The 17,173-nt window shown below is 46.2% G+C and overlaps 1 protein-coding gene across 9 annotated transcripts in view; it reads right to left on the reverse strand.

Moving 5' to 3' along the window:
- The window catches only part of PLA2G7 (phospholipase A2 group VII), a 43,232-nt gene that overhangs the window by 17,887 nt on the left and 8,172 nt on the right, over nt 1-17,173 (reverse strand). For 3 of the 9 annotated variants that reach the window (NM_001322806.1, NM_001113013.2, XM_021098277.1), the window contains 3 exon segments: nt 103-247; nt 937-1,058; nt 7,588-7,730. In NM_001322806.1, coding sequence (NP_001309735.1) covers nt 103-247; nt 937-1,058; nt 7,588-7,696 — 376 coding nt within the window. In that variant the 5' untranslated portion in view covers nt 7,697-7,730. 9 annotated transcript variants of the gene reach the window in all.

Consider the following 17,173-nt stretch of genomic DNA (forward strand, 5'->3'; position numbering starts at 1 on the left):
CTGAGCCACAACGGGAAACTCCTGTTTGGGTTTTTAACTGCCTGAAACCCTTGCTGTTTCCAGATGCTCGAGCCTACAAAGCAGGGTCAACAGAAATCTTACCAAAAAATAAGCTTAGAATTTTGCCTAGAAGCCAGTGTGTTCCGAGAAATTTACTAAGACCCCAAAAATACTCTTTGTCTGGGATCCAGAGGGTGTCAGAAGGGTCACCATCTTGGGACGGATAATACAAACGCAGGAAGGTGCCCTGTAGAGGAAAGAAGATAAGGGACTTTTAGTCAAGTTGCTTCTCCAACCTTTTCCAAGAGCTATTTTGCATATTTAATTAGTGGGGCCCCAGATACCTTAGTCATGCATGAAGAGGTCCAGAGAGCTGTTTTAAGTTTCCCTGGTGACTGAATACAGTCAAAAGAGAACAGAACCAGAACAACAAGATGTTTTGTGAGTGAAAAGAAAAGTACGAGCAGCCCGGTTTCAGCCATTAAAGAAGGAGGGGGACAAAAGAGTTTATAGAGAAGATATAAGAGCTTAGGGAGTTCCCATCATGGCTCAGTGGTTAACGAACCCGGCTAGTATCCATGAGGATGCAGGTTCGATCCTTGGCCTCGCTCAGTGCGTGAAGGATCCTGCGTTGCTGTGGCTGTGGTATGACAGGCAGGCAGCTGCAGCTCCGATTCGACCCCTAGCCTGGGAGCTTCCACATGCTGCAGGTGCAGCCCTAAAAAGCCAGGGAAAAAAAAAAGAGAGTTTATAAACAATCTGATGACAGCAATGAATTGGGGAACGACTTAACTGCCAAAGGCTTCCTGTGAAACCATACATAGGGCAAATGAGCCATTCTCAGGTGAGGGCAAGGTCAAATTTCAAAACCTTCTGGTGGGGCCATAGCCACAGTCAATCGTGGAACAGAAAAGGATAAACGGTATTAAACATTACCTTCTGAGTGTAATCAAACATCAGGTCGGTACAACCGACGGAGTACGATCCATTTCCTCTGGGGATTTTCGTTTGGCCAAAGCCTGCAGCAGCCATCAGCGCTTGGATCTTACTGACCCATGCTGGAAAAACAGGTCGATGTCATCTCACTAGCCATCCATTAGACCCCAGCCTTTATTATGCAAAGAAACTCCAAGGGAATCAAGCGACTGCCCCTGGTTTCCAGCTTCCCCCTCTTTACTAAATACTAAAATACACAAATAATTCTTATGGGCCTGCTGTGCACCAAGTATGGGAAAAAGATGGAGGCAGTTAGAGTTCTTCTCCTAAGATGTTTAGGGCTGCCGCTGTCTCATACTGATGGCCCTGCCCGTGTCTTCTACTCCTATTCGGGGCATATTAAAGACCATTTCTGGAGTTCCCATCGCGGCTCAGCGGAAATGAATCTGACTAGTGTCCATGAGGATGCAGGTTCCATCCCTGGCCTCCCTCAGTGGGTTCAGGATCCAGTGTTGCCGTGAGCGGTGGTGTAGGTCGCAGACACAGCTCAGATCCTGTATTACTGTAGCTGTGGTGCAGGCCAGTGGCTACAGCTCTGATTCGATCCCTGGCCTGGGAACCTCCATATGCTGCGAGTGTGGCCCTAAAAATATATATTTTTTTAAAAAAGACATTTTCACAAATCTCTTTTTCCTAAACGTGAACTTTATCTCACATTTCGGATCTGAGCTGACAGTTTCCTATTGGCTGTCTGCATCGGATAGCCTGCCCAGAGGAACAGCAAAGCCAATGGTCCAAAATGCAGCTAAATGACTTTTCTCCCAACTCTTCCGCCTCAGCCTCCAACCAACCACACAGCCTGCAATTCCAGAATTCCTTAAGGTGGGGATCCCAAGCCAGAAACCTTGGGAACATGCTACTCCCCTAACTCTTTCTCCCCAGCTCCCTACATCCAATGTCTAACATTTGTTTGTTTGCCTTAGAATTCTCTCTACAGTATCTCCCTAACCCTCCAGTTCATCTGTCTCACACTTTCACTGTCCTTGACCAGATGGTTGCCATCTCTTCTAAGCATCCTATTCAACTTGGAGCTTGACCCCTTCAAATGTCTCCTTTACACAGCTCCAGGAGTCCCTTGAGGCGCAAATCCCACCACGCAATTCTTAAAATCCTTCAATGCTTTCCTATCACCAGGTGTTTTTTCTTGGGGAGGAGTGTACTGGAATCTTTCTCGAAGGCAGCTGGTAGGTTGTATTTAGACCGACACATGCCTTCCAGTGTGGTGTGGCCCATCCTGCCAGTGTTCTGGGGTTGAAACTTATAGAGGTTCATAGCTGCCCAAGTTAATCCCAAGTTCAAGGGCGCTGTAACAAAGACACTCCATGACTGGGAAGTCCACTGCCTCCAACCCTTCTCCTACTTTTCCCTTTTTAACTTATCCCCCTTGCAGGAGCTCCTGGGCTCCTGAGGCACCCAAGGGTCTGTCTGATGCCTTTGCACCTTAGTAAACGCAAGTCCCTCTGCTTAAGATCCCAGTGGGAGTTCCCACTGTGGCACAGTAGGTTAATGATCTGGCTTGTCTCGGTGGAGGTGCTGGTTCTATTCCCAGTCCTGTGTGGTGAGTTAAGGATCCAGTGTTGCTGCAGCTGGAGCATAAGTTGCACCTCCTGCTCGGATTTGACCCCTGGCCCAGAAATTTCCATTTGCGGTGGGTGCAGCCGAAAAAGAAAGAAAAAAATAAAAAGAGCCCCATGGCAAACTCCTATTCAACACTGAACATCTTGACCAGACACCAGGTCTTCTCTAAAGGCTCCCCTGATCCCTCAGACATAATGATTTCATCCTGAGTATTAAATCAATTCCTGCATGTATATTTTTAGTATTCTTCCTATCATATTAAACTTATGTATTTGCACACTCTATCTCCCCTACTAAGAGCTGCATCCAGGAGTTCCTGTCGTGGCTCAGTGGGATAAAACCCAACATAATGTCCCCGAGGGTGCCGGTTCCATCTCAGGCTTCACTCAGTGGGTTAAGGATCTGGCATTGCTGCAAGCTGTGGTGTAGGCCACAGAAGTGGCTCAGATCCAGCATTGCTGTGGCTGTGGTATAGGCCGGCAGCTGCATCTCTGGTTTGACCCCTAGCCTGGGAACCTCCATATGCCACAGGTGTGGCCATAAAAAGGAAAAAGACAAACAACAATAAAACCCCCCAAAAAACAGCTGCATCTATCTCTGTATCCTCAGATCTTAACACCATGTCTGGTACAGAATTGATACTGAAATACCTGTGAAAATGAGCAGAACTAAGCTTTTCACTGTCACTGGGTCTCTGTTTCTACCAGGTGCTTTAGGCACATGCTCTTTGACCCACCCACTCTTGAAACGTTTTCTCTCTCTGGTGCCAAAATGCTTCAACACATCTGCAATTTCACCTGTTCTCCTCCCTAACCCCCAGTCAAGCCCACATTTAATTTCAGGATGCTGAGTCCAAACATCAGCATATCTGGACTTGCACATTTCTAGATTCAGCTTGCCTACTCCTTTCCTTCTGTTGAGCTGTGAGAGGTGATTCCTTTGCTGGACAGATTCCTTTCTGCCTTCCGTCACACCCTGCCTCTGCCACACAGACATTGGGCACTACGTCAGGTGTGGCACCTGCATCGATATCACAGGGCATCTCTCAGAAAGGTTTCGAGTCACGAGAAGCAGCCACGTTGGTGACTGATGTGTGAAGCGCCTGACAGTGAGGAGCCTTTCAAAGCAGAAGCCCTTGCCACTCAAAGCGGGTCCATGGACCAGCTTCATTGGCATCGCAAACAAGGCTCCTGGGCTTCACCCCAATTCTACTGAATCTGGAAAGGTGTGCCTATTAAAATGTAAGCAGCACTGGGTTCAGGTACAAGACCCCCTGGCCTGACGCACGGTCAGCCATTCATGATCAAAAGGTAGCAGATAGTTCCAAAGAAGGCAGTGATTGCGAGGAAGAGACCTTGATATTGGAGCCAGGTGGCCCAGCTTTTGAATTCTACCTGTACATCTTACAAGCTATGATGCTCCGACCTGGGCCATTTATTCCCTTCTCCGATGCTCATTTGTAAAGTGGGGATAAAAGCCCTGGCCAGCCCTTGGGATAGCGGTCAGGATAAAGCGATAACAGAAGTGAAGTAGCTTGCACAGAACACAGCATGTAACAGGCAGACCACTGATGTTATTTGCCTCTTCTCCAGAGTTCCTGTCTCGGGCTCCCCAAATTCAAGCCCTAAGAGTTTTAGCAGATCTACACTAGATCAGATCATTTTCTCTGGGTTGATTCCAAATTCAAGGCATTTCCTCAGAAGCTTCTTTCTTTCTTTCTTTCTTTCTTTCTTTCTTTCTTTCTTCCTTCCTTCCTTCCTTCCTTCCTTCCTTCCTTTTTGTCTTTGCTAGGGTCGCACCCACGGCATATGGAGGTTCCCAGCTAGTGTTGAATCCGAGCTGTAACTGCCAGCCTACGCCACAGCCACAGCAATGCAGGACCCAAGCCACATCTGCAACCTACACCACAGCTCACGGCAACGCCAGATCCTTAACCCACTGAGTGAGGCCAGGGATCGAACCAGAAACCTCGTGGTTCCTAGTCATTCATTAACCGCTGAGCCAAGACGGGAACTCCAGAAGCATTTCTTTAAAAAGCTCTACCTGCAAAGCTAACACACCAGGGTCCATGGAGAATTACAAAAGCCTTTTTCTCTCCCATTTACATCTGTCTATGGAGGGGTCCTTCACGGTGTCATAGGAGGACATCAGGCCCAGAGCACGGGGGGTTGGGAGGGTAGACCTTCTGTGACCAGCAGCCTGGGCTCTGCTGTGCCCCCGCCCACAGGAAACCATGGAGCAGCAACATCAACTCTGGCTCGCACGGTTTTCTGAGGAGCTCCAGAGGACCCCCTGCTGCCTTGGAGGCACTACCTCTGGAATTGGGAGTTCAGTTCTAGAGCCATGGGAAGGTTCCAAGTTGCAACAGTTCCCCTTGTGAGATCTCAATGCCACTTAGGCCCTGAGAACCTTTTCCAATAACCCAGAAGTGCCCTGGTCCTCTCAGACCTGCTCTGCACAAGAAATCTCTCTGATGTATTTTCTTTTCTTTCCTTTTTTTTTTTTGGTCTTTTTGCCTTTTCTAGGGCCGCTCCCTAGGCATATGGAGGCTCCCAGGCTAGGGATCGAATCGGAGCCAGAGCCTTAACCCACTGAGTGAGGCCAGAAATTGAATCTGCAACTTCATGGTTCCTAGTCGGATTCGTTAACCGCTGTGCCATGTCAGGAACTCCTCCAATTTTATTTTAGTAAGAGCATTAGCACCTACGGTATGCATTCATCTTATTCTACATTTGGGGGGACATTCACTTATCAAATAGTCCAGATGTTCATTCCTGTTGTTGGAGATGGTATACATTCTAGGAAAACTGCATCTTCTTATACGGCTTTATGTCCTTCGTTAGCAAGTGGGATCTCTCTAGCCGTGCTTATAAACCTTTTAGTGGTGTAACCATATTTTTTATGTGTTCATTTAGTAAGACTAATACAAATAATCATCTGTTATTGCCTTCTTGTACTGAATAAACTATTTCTGATCATTTAAAAATATTTATGCAGGAGTTTCCACTGTGGTACAGTGTGTTAAGAATCTGACTGCAGCAGCTCGGGTTGCTGCTGAGGCTCCTGCTCTATCCCCAAACCAGAACAGTGGGTTAAAGTATCTGGCATTGGAGTTCCCGTCATGGCGCAGTGGAAACAAATCTGACTAGGAACCATGAGGTTGCAGGTTCGATCCCTGGCCTCGCTCAGTGGGTTAAGGATCTGGCATTGCCATGAGCTGTGGTGTAGGTCACAGATGCGGCTCAGATCTGGTGTTGCTGTGGCTGTGGTGCAGGCTGGCAGCTATAGCTCGGATTAGACCCCTAGCCTGGGAACCTCCATACACCTCAGGTGAGGCCCTAAAAAGACAAAAAAACAAAACAAAACAGAATAATCTGGTATTGCTGCAGTTATGGCATAGTTATGGTATTGCTGCAGCTGTGGCTAAGATTCAATCCCTGGCCTGGGGACTTTCATATGCCATGGGTGTGGCCATAAAAAGAAAAAAAATTATGCATTCATTTTTGAGAATTTAGAATGAATGGGATATTGGGCTCAAGGCTGGGATGACAGAGAGGAATCAAGCAGTGTCCTCAAGTTTCTGCCTGTCCAGTACCAGCTTTCCAATGATTTTTAAACATCAGGGGCTACAGAACATGTTTTGAAATCCCCACCCAGTGCCAATAAAACCTGCATGATACAAAGGTCTCCTAGGTGAGAATTTGCACATCACGTAAGACCTTACTTATTTTCAGTCTATAGAAAAGGTTTTATTTATTTATTTTATTTAACCAGGCGGCAAGCTCCTTGAACGTGACTACAAGCCCTTCTGTCTTAGTCACCAGTATAATACTCACACCTCTGCTTCCTGCTTAAGTATTGCTGCATGAATGGACCTGTGAGACTGAAGCCATTTCCTATGAAAGTAAATATAAGATTGAGTCCCTCTTCTGTTAATGCTTTCATTTCCCCAGCTAGGAAGGAGGGCAAAATTTATAAGGCACTGGGCTATGAGAGCTCTTTTGTAAATGTTACCGGAAGGAGTCACCCATCAAGCCTGAATAACTAGATCCAAGGCAACCTCATCTCCCCAAGAGTTCAGGTCTGTGGCTACAGACGGTATGACACCTTCCAGAGGCCGCCGACACTGTTCACCTGGGGAGATGGACGGAGTTCATGCAGCCCAACCCTCCGGGGTTGCAGGAACTCGCACAGCTCTGGAAGTCATCTCTTTGGAATCCAGGTCCTTCTAGGTGATGGTGGATGTTCCTGTCTAGAGATGGCTCTCTCCCTCCGGCCACCAGTGCTGGGCTTATCTAAACCTTCCTCTGCTCTCCCCCTGCTGCCCCCCACAAGGTAAGAAAGAACCAGCAAAGCACATCCTTTTTCCTCTGGAGCCCCTGGTGCCTACTGGTCCCTGCTTCTCCTTGACATTAGATAGAAAAGATTGCCTCCCGCCCCCACCACCAACCAGACTTGCATCTGTTTCATTTTTTCTTTTTTTGGCTGCACCCACAGTCTGCAGAAGTTCCTGGGCTAGTGACCAAACCCATGCCACAAGCAGTGACAGCACTGGATCCTTAACCTGCTGAGCCCCCAGGGAACTCCAGGACTGCACTTGTTGATCGAGACACCTGCTATTTCTTCACCTTCACAGGGGCAGGTTTAGGGTTGCCTCTGGGGGCACTCCAGGGGAGGGGTATTACTGCCCCGAGTGGGTTGGGCAGGGCGCAGACAAGGGGTGGCCTGAACCTTCTCCACAGTGACTGCAAGCTGAGTTTCCAGCTTGTCTGAGAGGCCTCATCCTGGGCCATCCTGCAGTCCCCAGCATTTCTCTAGAAGAAGGCACTTCTCTAGTCCCAGTAAAAAGAGGAGAGAGTGAGGCCTGTGCCCCTCCCCCGGGAGAAGAGCACTCTCCATCAGCATCTTTTTACTGGGGTATGCGTGGAAGGTCCCACATGCAGTATCTCTGGGGCTACTTCGAGTCAGGCAACAGGTGGTTAGCTCAAGTCTTTGAACAAATACACCTCTTACCTGATGATTTCATATGGGCAACGGGTTTAGGGTCTTGCCAGTCAAAAGGCTGAGCCAGCGCCAGGCAGCTGCAGAAGCAGAAAAGCACATGCATTTTGGGGGGCAACATCTTGGAAGCTGAGCAGCCGTTTCAGCTTAACCTTCTTCAAGGCAGAGTATTAGAAGAAAAAAAAAAAAAAAAGACATGCAATAAAAGGGACTTAAATAAGCTGAGATTAAGGTACTAGTAACATGATTCCATGTTATAAGGGAAGAGGACATTTGGAAAAAAATGGCACATGCATTTTTCTGGAATGGATTTTGATAGCTACGAGGGCATCCAGGTCCTTGGTCATACCGATTGCAGAGCACAGAAATAACACGTTCACGTTGTTATAGCGGGTTTTTGGCCACTAGTTTCTGACTTGGTAGTAGTCATTTGGTTACAAAGAAGAGCATCAAAATATGGTAATTATAATAATCGCATAGAAATAACACTTTTAAGTTGTTACATTGAGCTTTTGGCCACTAGTTCTCTAACATTGTAGCAGTCCAGTTTGGTTATAAAGGAGAGCATCAAAATGTAGTAATTATAACAATCATATAACATGATGAAAATAATATCCATAAGCATGTCTAGCACATAGTAAACACTCCGTATGGTTTGGCTAATGATTCCATTCATAAAATCATCATATTGCAGCACCTGGGGTTGGTTTTGCTGCTGCCGATGTTTTTTGGTCATCTCTCCAATCCCACTACACTGAGAGCTTCCCAAAGGCAGGCGGGCAGATCTTATTTCCTGTCCCCAGTGCCTAACAGGGGGCCTGGCATGCAGTTGGTGTGGAATAAAAGTTTGTGGAACAGATGAATAAAACCAGACTCGTGGTAATAACACAATATAGGACAGGGAGGCTCTGTGCTAACATCTCATCGCAAAATCTATCTTGTATGTGTGCAATCACTTTTCCCCTTTAAAATCTCTCCCCTCAACTTTTTGGGGTGATGAAAATGATCGAAGCCATCCTCTCTCTCTTGAATTTTGTAATAACCTCTAACTGGTCTCCTTGCTTTCCCCTTGCCCAGGGTCAGTTCCCAGTAGAGGAGCCAGAGTGACCACAGCGCTTCTCTGTTCAGATCCCCCAAATGGCTTTATGTCACTCAGAGCAGTAACTGCAGACCTTAAAGTTATATATCAGCCTTCAGAGTCTGTATGCAGCAGACCCCTGATCCAACCCCCAGCCCCTCTGGGACACTTACCCACACACTCACTGTACCCACGGTTTCCTGTCATTCAGCAGACATTTCAGGCACCCCTCCCCCACTTCCGCCCTGGGATCTGTACCCGTGTCCATCTTCCAAGAAGGCTCTCTGTTGTGATGCCCAAATGACCGGCTCCCATACCCCTAAGTTTCTGCTTCCTCGTTACCTTCTCAGTGAGGCTTTCCCCTGATCAGTTTAAAATTACCATCCCATCCCCTTCTCCACACCAGTGCAGATCCTATTTCCCTGTCCACTTGCTTCTCCATAATATTTATCACCAACAAATACACGCTTGTTCATTACTTGTTCATTACTTGTTAATTGCTTATTTTCCTCCATCAAAAAGTCACTCCTGTGAGGGTAGGGAATTAGCACTTTTTATTTATTTATTTATTTATTTATTTTCTCTCTCTGCTATTTTCCCAGGACCTGGAGCAATGCTTGGCACACAGTGGGCACCTATAAATGCCTGTAGAGTGAATAAATTCTGGGGCATTCCTTTCATAGCTCAGCAGTTAACAAATCTGACCAGGATCCATGAGGACGCAGGTTCAATCCCTGGCCTCGCTCAGTGGGTTAAGAATCCAGCATTGCCGCGAGCTGTGGTGCAAGTTGCCGATGTGGCTTGGATCCTGCATTGCTATGGCTGTGATGCAGGCCAGCAGCTGTAGTTTCGATTTGACCCCTAGCCTGGGAACCTCCATATACCACGATGCAGCCCTAAAAAGAAAAAAAAAAAAAAATCTGAATTCTAGTAGTTTCTAACACACTGGTGACTCATACCAACTAAGCTGCATGTAATGATCCATGTGAGTGCTGGTTGCATTGATACCAATGGGGTACTAACTGGTTGGCATGGTTACTCTGCAGGAAGATGTAGACCCGAGGCACAGAAATCATTGCTCTTGTGATGCTCTTGTGACTGGACGTGGCCATGGGGCTGACTTCTGACATATGGGAATTTGGATGGACGTGGTCCAGGGCTCTTAAGGGTCAGTATATCTTCTCCATCCCTTCCTTTCCTCCTACAGCAAGCTCAGAAGCCCCCTGTGATGTGTCCAGATGAAGGAAGCCTGGCTCCCTAGTCATGAATAGAAAGAAGTCTCTGCCAATTCACATGGCCTTTCATGAACAGGAAACAGACCTGTGTGTTAAGTCATTGAAATGTCCAGATGAAGCTGTTATTCTTTTATCACAGCACAGCATGGCTGGAGCTGGGTAAGATCAGATCTGCAGTCACTCGATCCGTGGGTACTTACTGAGCAAATAAGACCTAGCCTCTGCTATGCCAACAACTGTGAGAAATACCAGGGAATCTGACACAATGCCTGCTCTAAAAGAGTGTACAATAAGGACTCAGAAACGAGACTGCCCATTTAACATAGGAAGAAAGCAAATGACAGGGACATCTAAAAATTCTTAGATGAGGAGTTCCCCTTGTGGCTCAGCAGGTTAAGAACCTGACCTAGTGTCCATGAGGATGTGTTTCGATCCCTGGCCTTACTCAGTGGGTTAAGATCCCAGGTTGCTGTGAGCTGTGGTATAGGTCACAGATACAGTTCTGATCTGGAGTGGCTGTAGCTGTGGTGTAGGCCTGCAGCTGCAGCTCTGATTCGACCCCTAGCCCAGGAATTTCCATATGTTACAGGTACAGCTATAAAAAGAAAAAAAAATTCTTAGAAGATAGGAACAAATTCTAAGGGCAACAGGAATTCAGAGAGAAAGATTTCAGAGAAGACAGGGTTGGAACCCCATCAGCTCTTATACACAGGCTAAAAATCCAGATAGGTAGCTGGAAAAATTGGCACTGGAGCACTAAGCATCTGGGCTACTTATAGAATGAGTCTGATATTGCCTTATTCTATAACTTTCTTTGCTGGGGGAAAGTCAGAAAAAAACTTGTATAGTTAGGAGCTCCCATGGTGGCTCAGTGGTTAATGAATCGACTAAGGAACCATGAGGTTGTGGGTTTGATCCCTGGCCTTGCTCAGTGGGTTAAGGATCCGGCATTGCCGTGAGCTGTGATGTAGGTCACAGATGCAGCTGGGATCCCGCATCTCTGTAGCTCTGGTGTAGGCTGGCGGCTATAGCTCCGATTAGACCCCTAGCCTGGGAACCTCCATATGCCGCGGGAGTGGCCCAAGAAATGGCAAAAAGACACACACACACACACACACAAAAACAAAAAACAAAAAACAAAAAAACTTGTACAGCTAACCTCTTAAGATTATTTGTCATTTTGGTTGATTATATTTTATCTTAGTGTGATTTTCAATTTTATTATAAAGTTACTACATGATTTCAAAAATTCAAACACGACTGAATAAAGCAAGTTAAAAAATTGAGCTGTCTTTTCACTAATAGACACTTGCTGCCACATTTTTTCCAGATGCATTTGTATGCTTGAATCCATGTAAACACTCTGCACAAACATATATACATGCACATATATAAATATACATAAATAGATATAGTTTTAAAATTGTTTATAAAATCTCAGACCATATGTTCAATTTCCATTTTTTAATCTGATAATAGAGATCTTTTCAGGTGAGTCCATAGCGCTATCATTCATCTTTTTGCTTTAAAATGGCACCTAGGAGGTGCTAAAAAAGCTTGTTCACTAAACAGATAGCAAAAAGACAAAATAAAATAAACAGATAACAAGAGTACTAACACTGAACACTTATCAGGTGCCAAGCACGCTGCACAGTTCCTAGTACGTGGCATTGTTTTCAGACATCACCAGAATAATCTGTGGGGGAATTTAATTATCCCCATTCTACTGATGAGGAAACAGAGGCAAAGAGAGTTTAATTGACGTGTTCTAATCACACAGATGGCAGGTGCTGGCGGCAGGGCTTAAACCCAGTTTATCTGAGTCCTGCTTTTACCCACAGAATGCCATTTTCCTACAATGTCCATTTCTGTTCACTCTCAAACCAAAACCTTCTCAATTTAGTAAACGATTAATTTAATGATGCTAAGGTGTTCAGGAACTTCCTGGCTTGAGAGATGCTTTAACAAAGAATTAGGAGGTGGTCTCTGCCTCACTGTTCTTGCCCTAATTACTATCTGGAGCAACAGGCCAAGACCCTAGAAAACTGGGGAGTGCTGTACACGGATCCAGAGAAATAGCTACTAAGTTTCCTAGATAAGCAATAGGAGTTGAACTGAAGCCAGGCCAGATGCTCGCCAGCCTCTGCTCTTACCCCTCTGTTATGTCACAGCTTGGTGTTTTTGTTTTTTTTTTTTTTGAATCAAATAACATCATCCACAGAGAGTATTTACAGGGTCATGAGCAGAGGGCTTTAGAAAATTCCACCCCTGGTGCTTACAGATGAGGCTGAATAAGAGGAGTATCATTCTACCACATGGAAGATCGTGAGGGAAGAAGAGGTGAAAAAGGAAGACAAAGGGAAAGACAGAAGGAATCAACAGTGAGTTTTAGGCATCCTGCCCCAACCCCAAGACGGCCCGCTTGCCCACAGTGCCTCAGCATTCATCACACCTTCCCTGTCAATAATCCAGGAAGAATCAGAGACAGCCAATGACTGGCAGGGCTTCCCCACGTCCTCCAGGCAGGACTGGGGTGCTCTGTCCTCCCCATGATCCCTTCCAGACTGAGACCAGGGCCCTCACCTTCTTCAGCCCTTACAGTGGAGCAGCAGCGTGGAGGCCAGGTGAAATGGCCGGCTCCAGGTTCCAGTCTGGCCTCAGGCAGGTAACAGGGCTCTTGGGGAACCTTTGGACACACTGACCTCTGAGCCCCATCCCAGATGTACTGGCTCAGAGTCTTCAGAAGGAAGGTCCAGCTCCCTGGGGACTCTGATCGGCCAATCCCAGAGTGTGCTGTTTGGAAATGTCTGCAGTGCAGCTGTAAGGCACTATTCTATTTGCCCCAAGTTTTCTCACCACTTACATAGCTGCTTTCTGACCTCATTCTCAGAGAAATAATCCTCCAAATAATTTTTTTTTTTTTTTTTTTGCTTTTTAGGGCTACATTTGCAGCATATGGATATTCCCAGGCTAGGGGTCAAATTGGAGCCTCAGCTGCTGGCCTACCACACAGCCACAGCAACTTGGGATCCAAGCCACATCTGCGACCTACACCACACTTCACAGCAATGCCAGATCCTTAACCCACTGAGCAAGGCCAGGGATCGAACCCGCAACCTCATGGTTCCTAGTCGGATTCATTTCTACTGCACCACGATGGGAATTCTGGTCCTCCAAATAACTTAATGACTGGCTGACTCCATTCATTTATTCACTCATTTGTCCATGGACCCATTTACTCCATTGCAAGAGTGCCTATGTGTCATTCACTATGCTTGGGATGAACAGATTTTAAAAATAGACAAAATTTTGTCTTTAACAACCCCAGCAGGGAGAGAGACTGCCAAACAGTCACAACCAAAGCTGTAAGAAATTACTCACAAGATGTAGAGGGAATAAAGGTCTAGCAGGCATGGAAGAGAAGCAATGCAATTTGTAGCATCGCCATTCATCAATCTGGGGATGAAGATCACTGAAACCCAGAAAGGCTAGGTGACCTGCCTGGGCTGCAGGTGCGCTGAACAAAGAAAAAAAAATTCTTAATGCTACGGTACAAATTCTCAGGGCAACAGGAATTCAGAGAGAAAGATTTCAGAGGAGACAGGGTTGGAGAACCATCAGTTCTTACCATACAGGAAGAATCCATATAGGTAGCTGGCAAAATTGTCAGCTTTCTCCAGCTTTTCCTAGGTAGCTGGGAGAATTGTCAGATAGGTAGAATTTGGCAAAGGCAGTACTAGATGGTGGCCCTTCTTTACTCCAGTGGATTGAGTGATAGAAACACCCAAACAGGACCTTTCTCTTGTCTGTCTTCCCAGTGCCTCAAATGCATCAACTTTCCCTGTTGCTTCTGGCTGGTGTGCTTTCATGGGATGGAAAGATATGCCAAGATGTGGCCAGCTGACTGCACGAAGCAGTGGCCAACCATTGCCAGAATTTCCTGCAGCCAGGAAAGGAAGTCTCTGAGCCTGGCTCTTCCGGGGCGCAAAAGGTCTGGGGACAATCAGGACTTGTGGCTACTGGCAGCATAGAAGGCTGTGTCCCTCTTGGCTGGCCAGATTCCGGCCATGCCTCCATCCGGGTACTATCCCGTCTCTCCCTTCCTCCCTCCCACCTCTGCTGCAATATGCTTGGTTGCACAATGTGCAGAATCACCTCCCCGGTAGCCTGTGAGCCCTTCCAGAGCAAGGATCGGTCACATCTGTCTTTTTATTATTGCTTGTCTTTTTTTTTGTTTGTTTGTTTATAGGGCCGCACTCGGGGCATATGGAGGTTCCCAGTTCCCAGGCTAGGGGTCCAATCGGAGCTGTAGCCACTGGCCTACGCCAGAGCCACAGCAACTTGGGGTCCGAGCCGCGTCTTCAAGCTACACCACAGCTCACGGCAACGCCAGATCGTTACCCACTGAGCAAGGCCAGGGATCGAACCCACAACCTCATGGTTCCTAGTCAGATTTGTTAACCACTGAACCACGACGGGAACTCCATTATTGCTTCTTAACAAAAGGCCTGACCTACAGCGAGCACCTGCAAATGCTCCTTAAAGGAGGATGAAGGAGCCTGTTTTCTTTCTAGTTTGGGCCACCGGGTAGCCCAGAACACATCCTCAGGTGACTCAACACCCGATTCTCAGTACTTAAGGTGCGTGGGGCGTTAGTGCCTGGACCCCCAACTGCCTGGGTCCGCATCCCAGCTTGGGTAGGACCTCCTGCAAGCATGGAACCCTTCTCTGCCTAATTTTTTACCTGTAAAATGGGGCTGAGGATGATAATATTCTTTAGGGTTAAATGGTAAATAGAGGTCGAACAGCGTGGTTTTGCCGGTAGCAAAATGCAGACTTGCATGCTCATTTTGCATTCATAGCATCATGCATTGCCCATAGGTTAGTCAATGCTCAATGGTTAACTAAATAAAATGGAAGGTGTCAATCAAGACCTTGAGATAGGAACTAGAGGACTTTTTCTTTGCCCACTGAAGTCACTCCTTGCCACCGTTTCCTCTGTCCTGGAGGATCTAGATCTTACAGTTTTCCTTAGGACCCTCCTTCCCCCTGAGCACTGTAATTAGCATTTCTCCTACATTTCTTACAAAATTTTGTGTTCACAGCCCTGCCTTCCCCCTTTCAGGTGATTAGTTCTCTGGGAATGCCTGGGGCTTTCCTTGTGGCTCACCATTCTGGCTTTCTAAATAAATTTATCAAGACTGAAATTTTTGGGAGTTCCCATTGTGGTGCAGCAAAAACAAACATCAAAAAAAAAAAAAAAAGACACATTTTCAAATAGTTTTCAAGCTCTTGCCGCGCTGTTTTCCAACATGGGGGTCTCATGTAGCCATCCTGTCAGCTTGTGGTGCTTAGTAGATGTTTGAATGGGCCGGAGGGTGAATGGGTGGTCAGGTGGAGAGGCTGTAGTGGGGACAGACAAGTCAGCACCATCCGAGAGGGCTGTGGGCATAGCGAGGAGAGGGCAGGGCTTCTGCTGGGAAACCAGCAAGGATATTATTATGACAGAGACCCCCAACTAGATGAACTAGAGAGTAAGATGAGAGGCCAATGTGGTGATGCCTACGTATCACAGGTTGAGTACACTGGGGATAAATACACTTTTTTTTTTTTTTTTTTTTTTTTTTTTTTGCTTTTTTGCTTTTTAGGGCCACACCCGCGGCACATGGAGGTTCCCAGGTTAGGGGTCCAATCGGAGCTACAGCTGCCAGCCTACGGCAACATCAGATCCAAGCCGCATGTGCAACCTATACCACAGCTCATGGACACGCCGGATCATTACCCCACTGAGCGAGTCCAGGGATCGAGCCCGCAACCCCATGGTTCCTAGTTGGATTCGTTTCCCTGCGCCACGACGGGAACTCCAAATTCACAGATTTTTATTTTATTTTATTCCAAGCATCTGCTGATCTTCTAGGGAAGTATTACACACTTTAGGTAAATATGACGGAACATTTCCCATGCTGCTGAAAGGAAAACAGTGCTTCTTGCATTCCTGAACAAAGAACTACTATAATGGACCGCAAGTCTCTGGCTCGCTGGGACACTGGCTTCCTCTCTTCTCTTCTGATGGCCATTACCATCTCTAAGAGGATGCGCCCAAGGCTTCTGAATCTGAATACAGAGGGCTGGTTCACAAGAAGTCTTTTATTTCTCCAAGTTCTCTTTCTACAGAAAAGTGCCTGTTTCCTCAACCGCAGGATACACCTCAGCCAGAAATGTATTAATGTTTAAGAACTAGGACCCAGAAAAGTCTAACATTGACTTTGGATCTTTAGAACATAGCATCCAAGGTGACAACACAAAAACCCTAGATACAGTAACCTTTATCATCATAATGCCACCATCACCAGCCGATACAAAATTGTCTCTGGGAAAGATGTACCTGGGCAGACAGAGCAATAATTAGCAAACAAAAAGCTGGGGACACAGGACTTGCCTATCGGAATAGTGCCAAATGTACCAACGCAAATATGAGGGTATAAATAGTTACACTGGTTTCTGGATATCAATTTGGCAAGCCTTAAACTGTCCAGATCTTTTGACCTTTTCCCTCCATTTCTGAGATGAGCACACGCACACAAATCTTACACACAGGGAAGTTTTACTCCTAAAAATTTACTCCCCTATAGCATTTATGCCAACTCTAGAAGAGCCAGCACACGTGGAAACCCTACAGATATCAAACAACAACAAATATCATCACCGGATCCTCCTCAGTTATTAACATGAGATTTACAAAATTATGCTTTACGATTTAGGAAACTATTTACAAGGCAATTTTAATTAAAAAAAAAAAGAACATCAAATTGCCACGTCAAAGTCATACTAAAAAGACTATTAGGGAATACAGTAAGAGTGATAGAATTATGGGTTTTTCCCATTATGTTTCATACATTTTATTTTATTTTATTTTTCGCTTTTTAGGGCCCCACCTGAGGCATATGGAGGTTCCCAGGCTAGGGGTCAAATGGAGTGACAGCTGCCAGCCTACACCACAGCCACAGCAATGTCAGATACGAGCCACATCTATGACCTACACTACATCTCACAGCAACACCAGATCCCCAACCCACTGAGTGAGGCCAGGGATTGATCCCACATCCTCAGGGATTCTAGTTGGATTGTTTCCGCTGAGCCACCATGGGAACTCCCCATTAACGTTTCACATTTTTAGAATGAAATGTTATTGCTTTAGTAAAAGAAATAATTTAAAGAGGGTATTTAAGAAGAATTTACATAACTATGAAAAGTGTTTATGTTTAATATGAAGTAAAATGGGATA

The sequence above is a fragment of the Sus scrofa genome, chromosome 7 (assembly GCF_000003025.6).
Source record: "Sus scrofa isolate TJ Tabasco breed Duroc chromosome 7, Sscrofa11.1, whole genome shotgun sequence".
Taxonomy (NCBI): Eukaryota; Metazoa; Chordata; class Mammalia; order Artiodactyla; family Suidae; genus Sus; species Sus scrofa.